The sequence below is a fragment of the Acomys minous genome (assembly GCF_964271855.1).
Source record: "Acomys minous genome assembly, chromosome: 1".
In the NCBI taxonomy this organism is placed as follows: domain Eukaryota; kingdom Metazoa; phylum Chordata; class Mammalia; order Rodentia; family Muridae; genus Acomys; species Acomys minous.
The window spans coordinates 42,544,403-42,558,031 of NC_140483.1; the positions used below are offsets into that span (position 1 = coordinate 42,544,403).

The 13,629-nt window shown below is 39.3% G+C and overlaps 1 protein-coding gene across 2 annotated transcripts in view; it reads left to right on the top strand.

Annotated features, from left to right (window-relative positions):
* PLA2G4A (phospholipase A2 group IVA) overlaps positions 1 to 13,629 on the top strand; it is a 140,325-nt gene that overhangs the window by 105,684 nt on the left and 21,012 nt on the right. For both annotated transcript variants that reach the window (XM_084797446.1, XM_084797447.1), the window contains 2 exons: positions 3,731 to 3,802; positions 7,783 to 8,025. In XM_084797446.1, coding sequence (XP_084653572.1) covers positions 3,731 to 3,802; positions 7,783 to 8,025 — 315 coding nt within the window. The remainder of the gene's footprint in view (positions 1 to 3,730; positions 3,803 to 7,782; positions 8,026 to 13,629) is intronic.

Consider the following 13,629-nt stretch of genomic DNA (forward strand, 5'->3'; position numbering starts at 1 on the left):
CTTCTATTCTTTTCCTTTTTATATTTCTAAGCATACTATTATTTTTTAGAGAGTACTCCTTTTCAGGATAATACAGGCAGCTTTTCAAAGACTAGGTTTATAAACACATGAGCACAGAGTACAAAGGATGAATTCACCCCTTTTTTACATAGTGCCTACTTCCTAGACTCTTGCTAGCCTATTATAAGATACTAATTCACACTGAAAGAAAAAGGAAAAGCAGATAAAATTAATTCAAGTCTTATAAGCTAAAACTAATAGTTTTTTTAAAAAATGTAACTCATCCAATAATAATTTTAAAACAAGTGCTTTAAATCTTTAAAAAATAGAAAAGTTTTTGAGTGGTTTATATTCATTATTAAATAGTACTATAGGAGTATGTTGCCCTGAAAGGATACATTTGATTTAAAAAAGAGCAGAACATGCATTCATGACTTGCCTGAAGGCTCGTGATCTTTATCCAGTAAACACTGTGTTTTGAAGGACTGTGGGAAGAGACCCATAGAATGTTTAGGAAGTTTTAGTCCATAGATGTGGTCCCATTGATAGACTGCTTCCTAGCCTGCAAAATCCTGCATTTGATCCCCAGGAACATAAACCAAGCATAGTAGCACAAGTTTGTAATCCTAGTACTCAGGAGATGTGAGCAGAAGGATGAGAAATTCATTACCATCATTGGCTACATAGTGTTATAGAACTCCTTGGGATGATGAAATCCTATCTCAGAAACCAACCAACCAACAAAAAATAACGGATGAATGAATGAATGAATGAATTTGGTGCCAGTGTGTCAGCGATCAAGGATACTAGTCAATTACCTACTTTTTTTTTTCTGTCCATGAAATATCACAGGTCTGTTTGGGGAACACAGAATAAGAACAGTAATTTTTTAAAAAATCAATTCATTTTAAGAATGTGTGAAAAATTTCCTGTGCTTATATTTTTTGTAATATGTGGCTTTTGGATATGGGCAATAACAGTTGACATAATGAAACTTTATATGCAGAAGAGAATCTAAATTGTAACATGGTATGTCCTTGCCAAGTCGTACTGTTCCTCCTGAGACGTCTTTATTCCAGTAGTTGATAGTTATACGTAGTATGCAAGGATTCGTTAATCTTCTCTTTAAGCATATCATTTGTTCATTCGCATCTTTCTTAAGTAAGTATTAGAAAAGTCATTTTATTATTTCATTAGGACTGATTGTTTCTAGGTAAATATTAAAATAAACAGAAAGAGCACTCATTGCTTGTAGTACCTGCTATCATCCAAGCATCGCTCAGGTAATGGAGGGCAGAGAGGGTGCTGTCTGGAGCCTGAGGTGATCTTTAACACAGAGTTGCAATCTCTTCATGGTTAAACTGTAGCCAAACTGCATAAAGACGAAGGGCTGGGAGGCAGCCTCAGCGGTAGAGTATTTGCTTAACATGTATAGGGTCCTGGGTTTGATCCCCAACACTATACCAACAGCAGCAACACATAGGGGTTACCCAGACAGCGTGGAAGATCATAAGATTGGACCTTATGCGGACTTCATAGAAAGAAAGATCTGGATTAGCCTGGGCTAAAGTACAAGGATACAGTAATCCTTCTTGGCTTATTTTAATAATAGCAGTCTGGGTGGATGTCCCGTTGAGCTTTAGTTTTGTGGAAGTCGCTCTGTTTTCTGAATCACTGTCTTTTCTGAATTACGTGAAAGTTTTTTAAAAAGAGAAAGGAAGGCAGAGAGGAAGCCCACGCTGGGTGGCCTGCTTCCTGTGTTCCTTCTCAGCTGAATAATCCTGATAACTCAGGTTAATTATTTTTTTTTCCCCTACTAAGGCAGGAAGAGAATAGGGCTGAAATTACACATCAGAAGGTGGGCGAGACAATGGCTACAGGCCAAGGAAGAGGAAAATGTTTACAGCTCATAGTGCTGAGAAATCTCCTTGGAGAAGTCCCCGTGGGGCCAGCAGTCTGGCCGCTGGCTGCCCTGTGTCAGACGGAGGGCAGTGGGTAGTGTGTACTTGGGCTCCACTGGTCAGCAGGGGGCATGTTATCGCAGATTATGTAAGGCTTCCAGAAACGAAACTGAACAGTTGGCTGAGAGGACTCAGGACTTCTGCCAACTACTTCATCATTTGGCCAATCAGGGGTCCCCCCTTTTGAAGGGGCACCTCAAAGGGGTTTGTTCATTTGTTCTTTTACTCTCTTACCTTAACAAAGACTTTCAGTTAAATTGGACCCCCAATCAAATAACTTTAAATGAAATCATTCACTTTCTCAAAGAGTTCTGTATGTGTATAAGTTTGCCTCTACGAAGAGCTGTGTAAAGATAACAAAATGTGGGTTCAGGTTCAATCATTCATGCCCTGAAAGTATCCTAACAAAGAAGGCAATGCAAGTTTCTTAAATTAACATACCAAATATAGCTAAAGTAGAAAAAAAAAAACCTGAAACAACAGTGATAGACAAATGTTTAAGGAAAGAAAAGAATATACAGTAGTAAACTCTGTGACTTCCTGGATGAATCTTTTCTCACTACCCCCTTCTACTATGTAACAGAATTACTGCTGTCACAGTTGGAATATGAAAGGAACAGTTGCATTAGCTCTTAAGTATTTTATTTTGTTGAATCCTGTATTTATAACTAATGCCAGTAAAGATACAATTTAAGCTCTCAGGAAGTTGCTAGCCTTTCTATGATGCACCCATCCATGCACCTGTCTAGATGCATGGTTTAACAAAGCCATGGAGAGAAGGATAGAAAGCCACCTGCCACCCACCCCCCCAACCCCCCTGTTTTCTAAGCCTATAGTCTCCCAAATGGTTCTGTGAATGAAGTTGCTAGATTTGGGACTAGTATCTTGAAATTGGGTAAAGAACAATACTCTTCTATTTGCTACTAAAGAGGAAGAAAAAGCCACCGTGGAGGACAGTTCATCTGAGCTTGCAGGAAGTCTGATTTTTCTGCAAATGGATCACAAGAATAATTGCCAGATTCCGCTAATTAGGGAATTCATTCTCTGGGAATGGATGGCTAGTCATTGCTACCATCTTTGTATTAGGGATGTATATAGTGTTTCTTGGTTTTTCACAGCTGGTCTTTGTATGCTTCAAAACACAAATTCTTCACATAATGCAAATCAACAGATGGTTCTCAATGTTGGCAAAAATCAGAGGTTAAAGTGAGTGCACTTTGTTCAACTTCTGGAGACTGTATTGTAGGTTGTTTGTGTGTTTGGGTTTTGTTCCTTATGCTTTACAAGCACTACTTAAAGATGTACTCAAGCAGCTGTTAAAGTTAAGATGAACCCTTTCCTTAAAACTGTGAATTGATAAATTTACAGTAATTTTTTTCATTCGATAGAATGTTTTGTTACCCAGTTATGAGAGAATTAGCAAATCTGCTGTCTCCATTTATTATAATAATAATAATAATAATAATAATAATAATAATAATAATAATAATAATAATAATGTTAAAGTTCCAAGTGGACACAGTAGTCCTTCTTCTGAAGTTTCATTCAGATTACTTTTTAGTAAAAAGAATGAGATCTAGTATCACCACATAGCCCTGGTTGGCTTTGTCAACTAGGCTGGCCTTGAACTCATGGAGATCTGCCTGCCCTTACATCCTGCATGCTAGAATTAAAGGCATATACTATCACTCCCTCATCTGCACAGTAAATTTAGTTGTGAGTTTTGATCCCTGAGATATCTCAATGGGTTTTTTTTCTTCTTTTCACAGAAAATATTACAGCAAAGCACATTGTGAGTAATGACAGCTCGGACAGTGATGATGAGGCCCAAGGACCCAAAGGTAAGAGAGCGAATGCTTCCTTCCTCCCTGCGGATTGTGAACAGAGGAGAGCAGCATATTGTCCGTCCCCTTTTCTATGTCTTGATGGTGTTCTAAGTCCTACAGTATCTGGATGGGGCTGTCCTGTGAGAGAAAGAACCATTGCATAGAACAGAGGGGCAGCCAATAGCATCTTTCCCATTTGTTTGAAGCCTCAAATGTATTTGCACTACAGCAGATGATGTACTTGCACTACAACACCCGCCTGAGGGGGTGGCGATGCTGAATTCTGTTCAAAACCTGATTGATGAGCTGGAGCTCTTAGTGTGGAAAGTGGGCTTGGGGAATACGTTTAGTTAGCGTTAACGTTAGTGAAACTGCCTTTTAAAAAGTCATTCAGCCATCGAAAGGGTTTGACTGGCACTGTATTCTGTAGCCCTCTGCTGCAGTCAACAGCTCACCTCTAAGGAAGAACGCAGAAGTGAAGTGTGTAACATTATCAAGGCTTGTTGCACACTTGACTTGCTAGTATCCTTTTGCATTGGAATCAGCCAGAGCTAGATCTCACTCAGTTTGGTGTGTGCTCAGTGCATGGCAGGACATTTGGGGTGAGCATGAAGGTGAGGATAAGAAATATTTGTTGCAGTGTGGTATTCGTTGTTAACGTACAAAAATAGAGATTGTATATGTTGGTGACAATTTTCCAACAGGGTGGTTCATAACATTGAGCCCAATAGTTCAAAAAAAAATAAACAAACAAGAACAAACCAAATGGTAAAAAATGATAAATATTGATAGCTACCATTTGGATATGACTGTCTAGAATTTAGAAAGCAGAAAAGTGTTTTGTCTTAAGCAGTGAATTCTCCCAGGCACGGTGTGGTATAGGGAAAGGTTGTTCTCTGCCTTCTCCAATTATCACTAAAAGTAAGATGCTGTTATTTCTTCATGAGTTTATGAAAGAGAGCAGTTGCCTCACCACAGGATGTAGCTGCACATGGCCATGGCAGGGAGAGGAGTGTGCTGTGCCTTGTGAACACACACACACACACACACACACACACACACACACACACACACACACACACAAATAAAACTCAAAAACAATCTCATTCCCTGGCATCGGAACTTTTCAGGACAGCAGAGCTGAGCTGAATCTCAGCACTGGGTTGCTTATTGCCTAGCAGCCCTAGTTAGTAGCTGAGGCCCTGGAAAGACCTCAGTCTGCAAGAAACAAGTCTTAGTTCCAGAGTGTTCAATTGGAGGTTCAAATTTTGCGTTTTGTTAGTTGTTCAGACTTGCATTTTTAATTTGTTTTTAACAAAGGAAACAAGTTAGTACAAAGGGTCCACATGCCATATGTCTACCACTTTGACAATAATTAGCAAAGGCTATGAGGTAGACATGGCTGTTCCCTTCTGAGTAAATCACTGTAAGTGACCGGAACATTTTGTCACTACTCGCCACTAGCTAGTTTTTGCGGCCGAGAAGTTGAAGAACTTTGCATTTGCTGTTTTTGTCTTTGTTTTAGTTTCATTTTTAACTTAGATATTGACACTGTGACTTTTTTCTTTATTAGTTCTCACTGTTCTTTTAAAATAAATACTTTGAGAATCATTTTAGGTTCCATGAAAGATGGAACCTAAAATCATTTGGGTCAGTCTCGTGCTCCCATCTCTCCCAGACAGCATCCCCCACTGTAAGTTGCTCCATCAGAGTGATGCCCTCTGTCACAACTCATGGCCTTCCATGGACACGTCATGGTCTCTCTGAGCCTCGTTACGTGCTAGGTCACTCAGTTCCTGGGCGTTATGCCCTCTATGGGGGATGGTGGGGAGACATAGCTAGCACTCCAGTGTCACATGGAGCAGCCTCACAGCTCTCAAAATCATCTCTACCGAACCATCCCTCTCTCAGCTGGGAAAACTAATTCCTTTGCTCTCTCCATAGTTTTGCCTTCCCTGGAATGGTGTATAGTTGGAAGGATGCTGGCTGCATCCATTTCTTTCATGCTGTAATCAGTCCTTAAGTTACCCCCATGTCTATTTATGACTTTATGTATGTTTACTACATATTTATTGGAAATTATAGACATTGAATGTAGATTCGCAACTCTCAAAACACACACACACACACACACACACAAACACACACACACACACACACACACACACACACACACACAGGGGCTAGAGAGTTGGCTCAGCAATTAAAAGCCCTAGCTGTTCTGCCAGAGGACTCTGGGCTTCTGTGGCAGTTTTACAACCTTCTGAGTCCAGTTCCAAAGGATCTGACGACCTCTTCTGGCCTTCTCAAGTGATACATGTACACTGTGCCCAGGTGTATGTACAGGCAAAACATAATACAAATAAATCTTTAAAAAAACAAACAAACAAAACAACCCACCTTATGATCACAATCTACCAGGTCTCATCCTGATATCCTTCTTCCCTTTCCCCTTCTGTCAGAGGTCTAGGGGAGGTGAATGAGGGTGGAAGAGGTGAATGAGGGTGGGGAAGATACAAGTGAGGGGATAACAATCGAGATGTAATCCGAATAAAAAAAAGGTATGACTGCATTTTAAGACTGGAGAATGATAAGAAAGAGCAGGGGAAAATATGTGGATTTAAAACTTCCCTTTAGAAAATGATATGTCTGTCTATTCCTGTCACTACTGTTAACCGTATGAGGGGGAAAATGAGACTTTCTTGGAACACGTGTGAATGGTTAAGAGTGAAAATAGAATGTGTTGTAAAAAGAACTCAATACACAGGGTTTTATATGAGAGTCTGGATAGTTTTTCATAGAGTTCCCAGAAGCTAGAGCAGAAGGGCTTTCAGCCGTGATCTTTGACTTTGATTCGTGTCGATAATACTAATGGGATTATACTGCATTTTTTCATTGTAAGACTTTCTGTTCCTACCTGTAATATAGGGCCGGCCACTTCTCTGGGCACTTCATACTGAGATCCAGATCACATTAATACTCATAACAATCAAATGAGATTTCTTTTCTTAATTAAAAAATTTTTAAAGATTTATTTATTATGTGTACAATGTTCTGCCTGCATATGTGCCTGCCCACCAGAAGAGGGCACCAGATCTTATTATATATGGTTGTGAGCCACCATGTGGTTGTTGGGCATTGAACTCAGGACCTTTGGAAGAGCAGCCAGTGTTCTTAAGCTCTGAGCCATCTCTCCAGCCCCATACTATATTTCTTAATGAGGAAACGAAGGCTGGGAAGGAATTCATGTCTATCAAAAACTGGAGATGGTTGGAACGCAGGAGTGAGCACTCCCCTGGAGTTAATGGACATAGGTTTTAGAGGGGAAAATCATTTGTGATTGTTTCTTTGGGCCACTAGTGAATTTTAAGAACACTTTATATCATTTGTTTAAATTACAGAGTTTTAAATCCCCAGACTTTATAAGCAAGGATGACATAACAGGTCATCTGATCAGTGCATGAGTGTTTATTTATCAGCAGTCATATGGTGGGTCTTTCTCCTGCCTTGCCTAACTTTTTGTAATCCTTGGATGTTTATTAAGCAGGATATGGACTCTTAGGAAAACTTAGGAAACATAGACAGTAGTATTAAGTAATATAGGTATCCGTGTGTGTGTGTGTGTGTGTGTGTGTGTGTGTGTGTGTATGTGTGGGTGTATGTGTATGTGTGTGTGTGTGTCTATGTGTATGGGTGTGTGTGTTGGATGGACGAGAGCTAAGGACAAAAGTAAGTGTTTATATGAAAAATCTAAATAGATCAAGGGGTGTCAGTGACGAATATAGGCTGACATTGTGTGTAAGTAAAGGTAATTATGAACACTTGAAATCAAAAGCAATTGGGCACTTGGTGTTTTATGCAAGTAAATATATTGGGTCAAAGCCATAGTACTTCAGTTTTAAATTTGATGATTAACCATATAAAGTTAATGACAACAAACCCCTCCACGTTTTGGCATGTGTGTGTTTGGCACATACTGTGTTCCTTCCCTTCAGGCACGGAGAGTGAAGATGCTGAAAGGGAATACCAAAATGACAACCAAGCAAGTTGGGTCCATCGCATGCTAATGGCCTTGGTGAGTGACTCAGCTTTATTCAATACCCGAGAAGGACGCGCAGGAAAGGTGCATAACTTCATGTTGGGCTTGAATCTCAACACATCCTATCCACTGTCTCCTCTGAGAGACCTCAGCCTCCAGGATTCCTTCGATGATGATGAACTCGATGCAGCTGTGGCAGGTATGTAACAAAATGTAAGCCGTGTAAGCTAATTTACGACATCTTTATTCTTTCCTCGGGAGAAACATTTTAATTCTTATTAACATTTAATTAGTTTCAATTTTAAGAGCATTGACTTGTAGGGGACATTATTCTTAATTTTTTTTTTTTTGAAGAAAAATACATTGGATAGGAAACAGCCTAGTCATGCTAGTATAGAAAATATTTTTTGAAATACTGAAAGAACGCCCTCCACCCTCACCCCCACCCTGTCACTTTTTTTATTGGTTAGGGTTGTCTTGCAGGCAACCGGAAACTTCTACCATGATTATTCCATTGAGTGTAAAGTAGGGAAATAGGTGTTTACAGAATTGCTCCAAGCAATCGCAAGGCTTCCAGGAGTGACTCCACAAACACCAGAATCATTCCCCAACCGCCTCCACAATCGTGCCTGGCAGCAGACAGAAGAAACACAGCTATGTCTCATTTCCTCCTTCCTATCCCGTGGGCGGGCCTCTTTGGAAAAGACCAGGCCTCCACAGATGGAGCTTTGAAGATGTGATGAAAGTGCAGTAGGCCTGGCGCCCCCTCGTGGTGAAGGGGAGCATGCAGCGCAGGGGTTGGAGTGGACTAGTCTGCATTGTCCTTGGGGGACAAGGAAACTGTCACTCCAGTTTTCAAACAAGATTTGGAAACTTTCTCAAGTTGCTTGATATGAATCTACTCACTTTCAGACCTGTCGCTTAACCAACCCCCCCAAAATAGTAATCTTTATTCTTCAGTACGATGTGATTTACAGATTAAAGGTTATATATGCATTGGTGATTAAGTAATATGTAATACACCTGTGTGTGTGTGTGTGTGTGTGTGTGTGTGTGTGTGTGTGTGTGTGTGTGTGTGTGTGTTTGTGTGTGTTGATCATAAATTTTCTTTTCAACCACACCATCATTTTTCCTTAGTTGTCCAAATACTATTTCTTAATCATTTCTGTCCTAGAATCATTGCCAAGATGATGTAAAACTTTAAAATGGATATTTGAAACAACAACCTCCCCCCAACATTCCTGTTGCCTTTTGTTCATTGTATCTACAAAATAGTTTGAAATTGTTATAGGTTTCAGATTTCCTTTTACTTTAAGAGGAACAAACATTGCATTTCTTTATTGTGTGAATGGCCCTAAACTTTAGCATGAATTACTTTTAGTTATCCATTTATAGGTCCCAAATCCTTTCGTAGTAGCCGTAAAGGAATTTCTACTTGTGATAAAGTAAATTTACCTGAACTAAAAAGGCACTAAAACATCCAATCGGTGTCATTATTTTTCTTGTTTTGTTTTGTGGCACATGGCTGTCCTCCTTGTGGCAAATGGATGTTTCTTTAGCAACCTGTACTTTATGATGGCTGCTCATGGGCTGAAGCAAACTATCTTCAGAGGGTTTAGATCTATAAAGAACCTTCAGCTACTTAACTTTCTAGATGAAGAGTATCAAAGAAAACAGCTCTAATATCTCTGTTCCAAATTGCTCAGCAAATCTGGGTTTGGGCCACAGCTCTCTGGGTCTGGCTTCTAAGTCGTCCCCGGCATTACACACCATCCCCTGTGGTTTTATTAGTCATTGCTTTGCTGATGTAAGAGTGAACATCTTCTTGTTGTATGCTTTGTTTCATCTCTTTTTCATTATCATTTTGCTAACACAGTTCCCCCTGGGGGATTTGGGTAGCATGCATCCTAGGCAGTTTGCACCACACTTTAAGAACTTCCTGGCAGTTTTATAGAATTGAATATGCTTTTATTTGTCAGTGTTAGGACTGCAAGACCAAGAACAGAATTGCCAGTTAAATTTTTAATATTAAACAATACATTTATGTGTATACAAGCATCACAAAAACCTTTGAGGCATATTGAGACCAACCTGTCATTTGTTGCTTATGTGACATGCAAGTTAAAGGTGGTCATTCTGATTTTTATTTGCCAAATGTGGTGACCTTGGGAATTATGCCTTTTTATTGCTCACCTGTCCTCACACTTGTTTATAGTCTTCATCTGGCTTTTTGCCTTCACTCCTTTCTGTATTTATAGAGTTTAGAAGCACCTGTAATTGATGGGTTCTAAAGTTCACCAGGTAACCTGTTAGCTATAGCCGTTGCCTTCATGATGCCTAAACATAGTTAAAGGCCTTTCCTCCAAGAGCCGACTCATGGAAGGCTTTCTACATGTTCGTCATATTAACACTAATAGGAAAGAGAAAACCAGCCGTCCTGATCCTGAGGGAGCTGTAGGCCCTGAGTGTGGCCAGGCTGGGGTTTCCCCTTGCTGTGAGGTTTGGAGGAAATTCACTGTGCATATCACCTTGTCTTAATCCTTTCCACTGGGAGAAAAAAAAAACTTACTAGCAACTAAAAAAATAAGAATCACAGAAGGAACTATATGCTGTTCAGCCTAAGATATATATCATATGAAATAATTTTTTGTTTTTGCGATTTTAATTTTTTTATTATTTAGTCATGTGTATGTATTTGTGTCTGTTTGTGTGCCCAAGGGGGTGAGAGAGGTGGGGGCTCCCGGAAGCTGGAGTTCCTGTTGCGAACTGCATAATGTGGGTGCTGGGAATTAAACCTGGGTCCTTTGCAAGAACAATTTGTGCTCTTCACCACTAAGCAATTTCTCCAGCTCCAGGTTTTGGAGATGCTTTTGGCATGTTCTAATCTAAAGTTGTTTCCTCTTAGTGATTTTCGGAAAAATGTTTATCCTTACATCTCAGTAAACATTACATTAAAATTGTTTTTTAAGATGTATTTCATGTTTACTGGGTTGATATATATATGTGTGTGTATGTGTGTGTGTGTATATATACACATACACACATGCATGCATACACACACACACATACAGAGAAATGTTCCATTCAGGTAGATAAATACATTCAAATGTATTGCTTAGATACCACCATTGCTAAACATAATTGTCATTAGTCTGAATTCGCTGAGTTTGTTAATACCCTTCCAGGTGGGGGTTTTACAAAGAAATATCCTAACTTCTTCCAGTTTGTTCACACATTTTCAAAAAATCCTAATTAATGTTTAAGTTAAAAGGTTTATCACAAAGTATGGTCCTTTTAGTTCAAAAGATTTTTATTAAAATTACTGTTTATAGCTCAGTGTGTAAAAGCTGAGAACCTAATTTAAACCCTCAGGCCCCACCTGACAGAAAGAACCAACTCCTTCACGTTGTCCTTGACATCCATATGGGGGCCATGGCTTATCCATGACCTTCTACCCCACATACAAAGAAGTAAGTAACCATAATAAAAGTAACACAAAACCTGAAACACCTTATGTATTGTACGACTGAAATGCCATGATCAAGATAACAATTAAAACTATTTTCCTTTTAATTGTGTGCAGAAAAAGAAACGGTAAAGGCTTTTGTCCAATCTACATGTTAATGTTGGGAGAAGCTTATATTTTATTTTATGGCAGTAATGCTCACACACATTAAAACTTGACTGTTTTAAAACAGTTTCTCAGTCTAACATGAGAATGAGAAAAAGTACAGTATTTTTTACCTATGACTTCAGCTTTCAGGCATTTTGAAACAAGATAAATTATAAAACAATAAAAATCTCCTTATCAGTTTACTGTAAAATAGTTAAACACTGTAGAAACAAATTTTGGAGGAGTTATTCATCAGTCCCGTGACTTCTTTCCTGTTTACTTCGTGTTTATAGTGTTTATGTGACACACAATATCTGGACTAAGAAGTCGACATGAGTTAATTCAGGCCAGAGTTCAAAAACACAGATACTCAAATATTTGTGTGTTGTAAATTGGGTCTATGTGCTAGATTCATCAGATACAACTTAACTCTTTAAGGTAGCAGTTCCCAACTTGTGGACTGCAACCCCTTTGGGGTTTGAACAAGCCTTTCACTGGAGTCACATATAAGATATTTATATTAAGACTCATAATAGCAGCAAAGTTACAGTTATGAAGTAGCAATAAAATAATTTTGTGGTTGGAGGGCAGAAGTACAACATTAAGAACTGTATTAAAGGGTCACAGCTTTAGGAAAGCTGGCACCCGCTGCTTTAAGAAACCATTATAGACCTATATAAAACAGTGTTGTTTCTATATCCGTCAGAGAACCACGTTAATTCACTCACAAGCTTGGGAAATTTGTGTGCTTTCAATCACAGAAGGATATTGGCCCATTGTAGGATAAAACAGACTTTCTATATATTAGTAGTTGTCACATGATAAATTGGTTCTAAAAGTACAAACATTGATGTACTTTAGAAACCTGACCCTGCCCCCCACTGAGTTTTAAGTTACTCTGAGGGCTCGAATACTTACTTTCAAAGCTAACTGACATCTGTAACCAAAACCAGGCCTTTTATTAGTTGAGTATCTTGGCCAGCTAGTTGTCATAATCCATAGTTTGTTATAAAATAAAAATGTGTAGTAGCTATTGAAAAGCCTTATTGTGGCCTGTCACACAAACTGCTGTTGCTCCCAGGCATGGCAAGGAGAACAGGAACATGCTTTCTGCTTGGCTGTTACTGTAAGATGTTCAGCCCTGACTTTCTGAAACCTCTTTGATCATGGAAGTCTTGGTTTGTGTATGGGACAACTGTTCATGTTTCACAAACTCATGCCAGTGGCAACACAATAAAGACTCACTACTACGTAATGTCAGTTTAACTGGAGCCAGGACAGTGGCCCTGAGCCCCGTGCAGGTTTGGAACTCATCCATATCACGGTCATCTCCTCAAAGGCAATGTTGTGCTTAAGAAAGGGAGGCAGCTAATTTTCTGATCTGTTTTACTGAATCTCTTAGCCAGAATTAAAAGAGAAAACACTGGGTTTGCAAAGCCAAACTATGAACTCTTGTGTCTTGTGTTAGCGGAAAAAAAATCCCTGCGTTAAATTCTTTCATAAAAATGTTCAGTGATGTGTTTAATCATGGCCACATGCTATTGGCTGTAATGGAGCTTGAAGGTATTGATGAACCACCTCTATGCAATATTAGTGGCTGCCCTTTAAGCTATCCATTTGAAGTGCTTTCCGTGGTTTTGATTGCATGCATGGTCCCTCCTTAGCCTTGTTTTTACTTCTATGTTGTCAGTTCTTTAAGACAAGGGTTCTGAGATTCTTAAATAGACAATCCAGAAATAGTGGTTGGGTAGATTGGTATCATTATTCTTGTTTCAGGTCAAGGATGCCTTTTCAGAAATGTCTTTCTTGACCATGGCACAGATAGGTGCTCACTCCTTGCCACATGTCTTCTTTTACTTCTGCCATGGTGGCCCTCACTGCACTGTGTCATCAGTACATTTACTGATGTGGCAGTAGACTCATAGTATGTATTGCAGTCCACATGGCTTGTTCAGTACCCAGAATTGTGCCTGAATGGGACTCACACTCACGCTTATGGAGTTTGTTTCTGGACTTTTATCTTGGATGCTTATCTCTCAGTATAATGTGCACAACAGTCCAGAGAGAGGCAGATGGATCTGTTCAGACTCTACCTCTTCTCAGTTTGTTTTATTTTACAGATGGCTTTTAGTTTGCATCGCCCTCTATGGGTATATGTCCTTTCCTTTTCCTCTCAGCTACAGAAAGCAA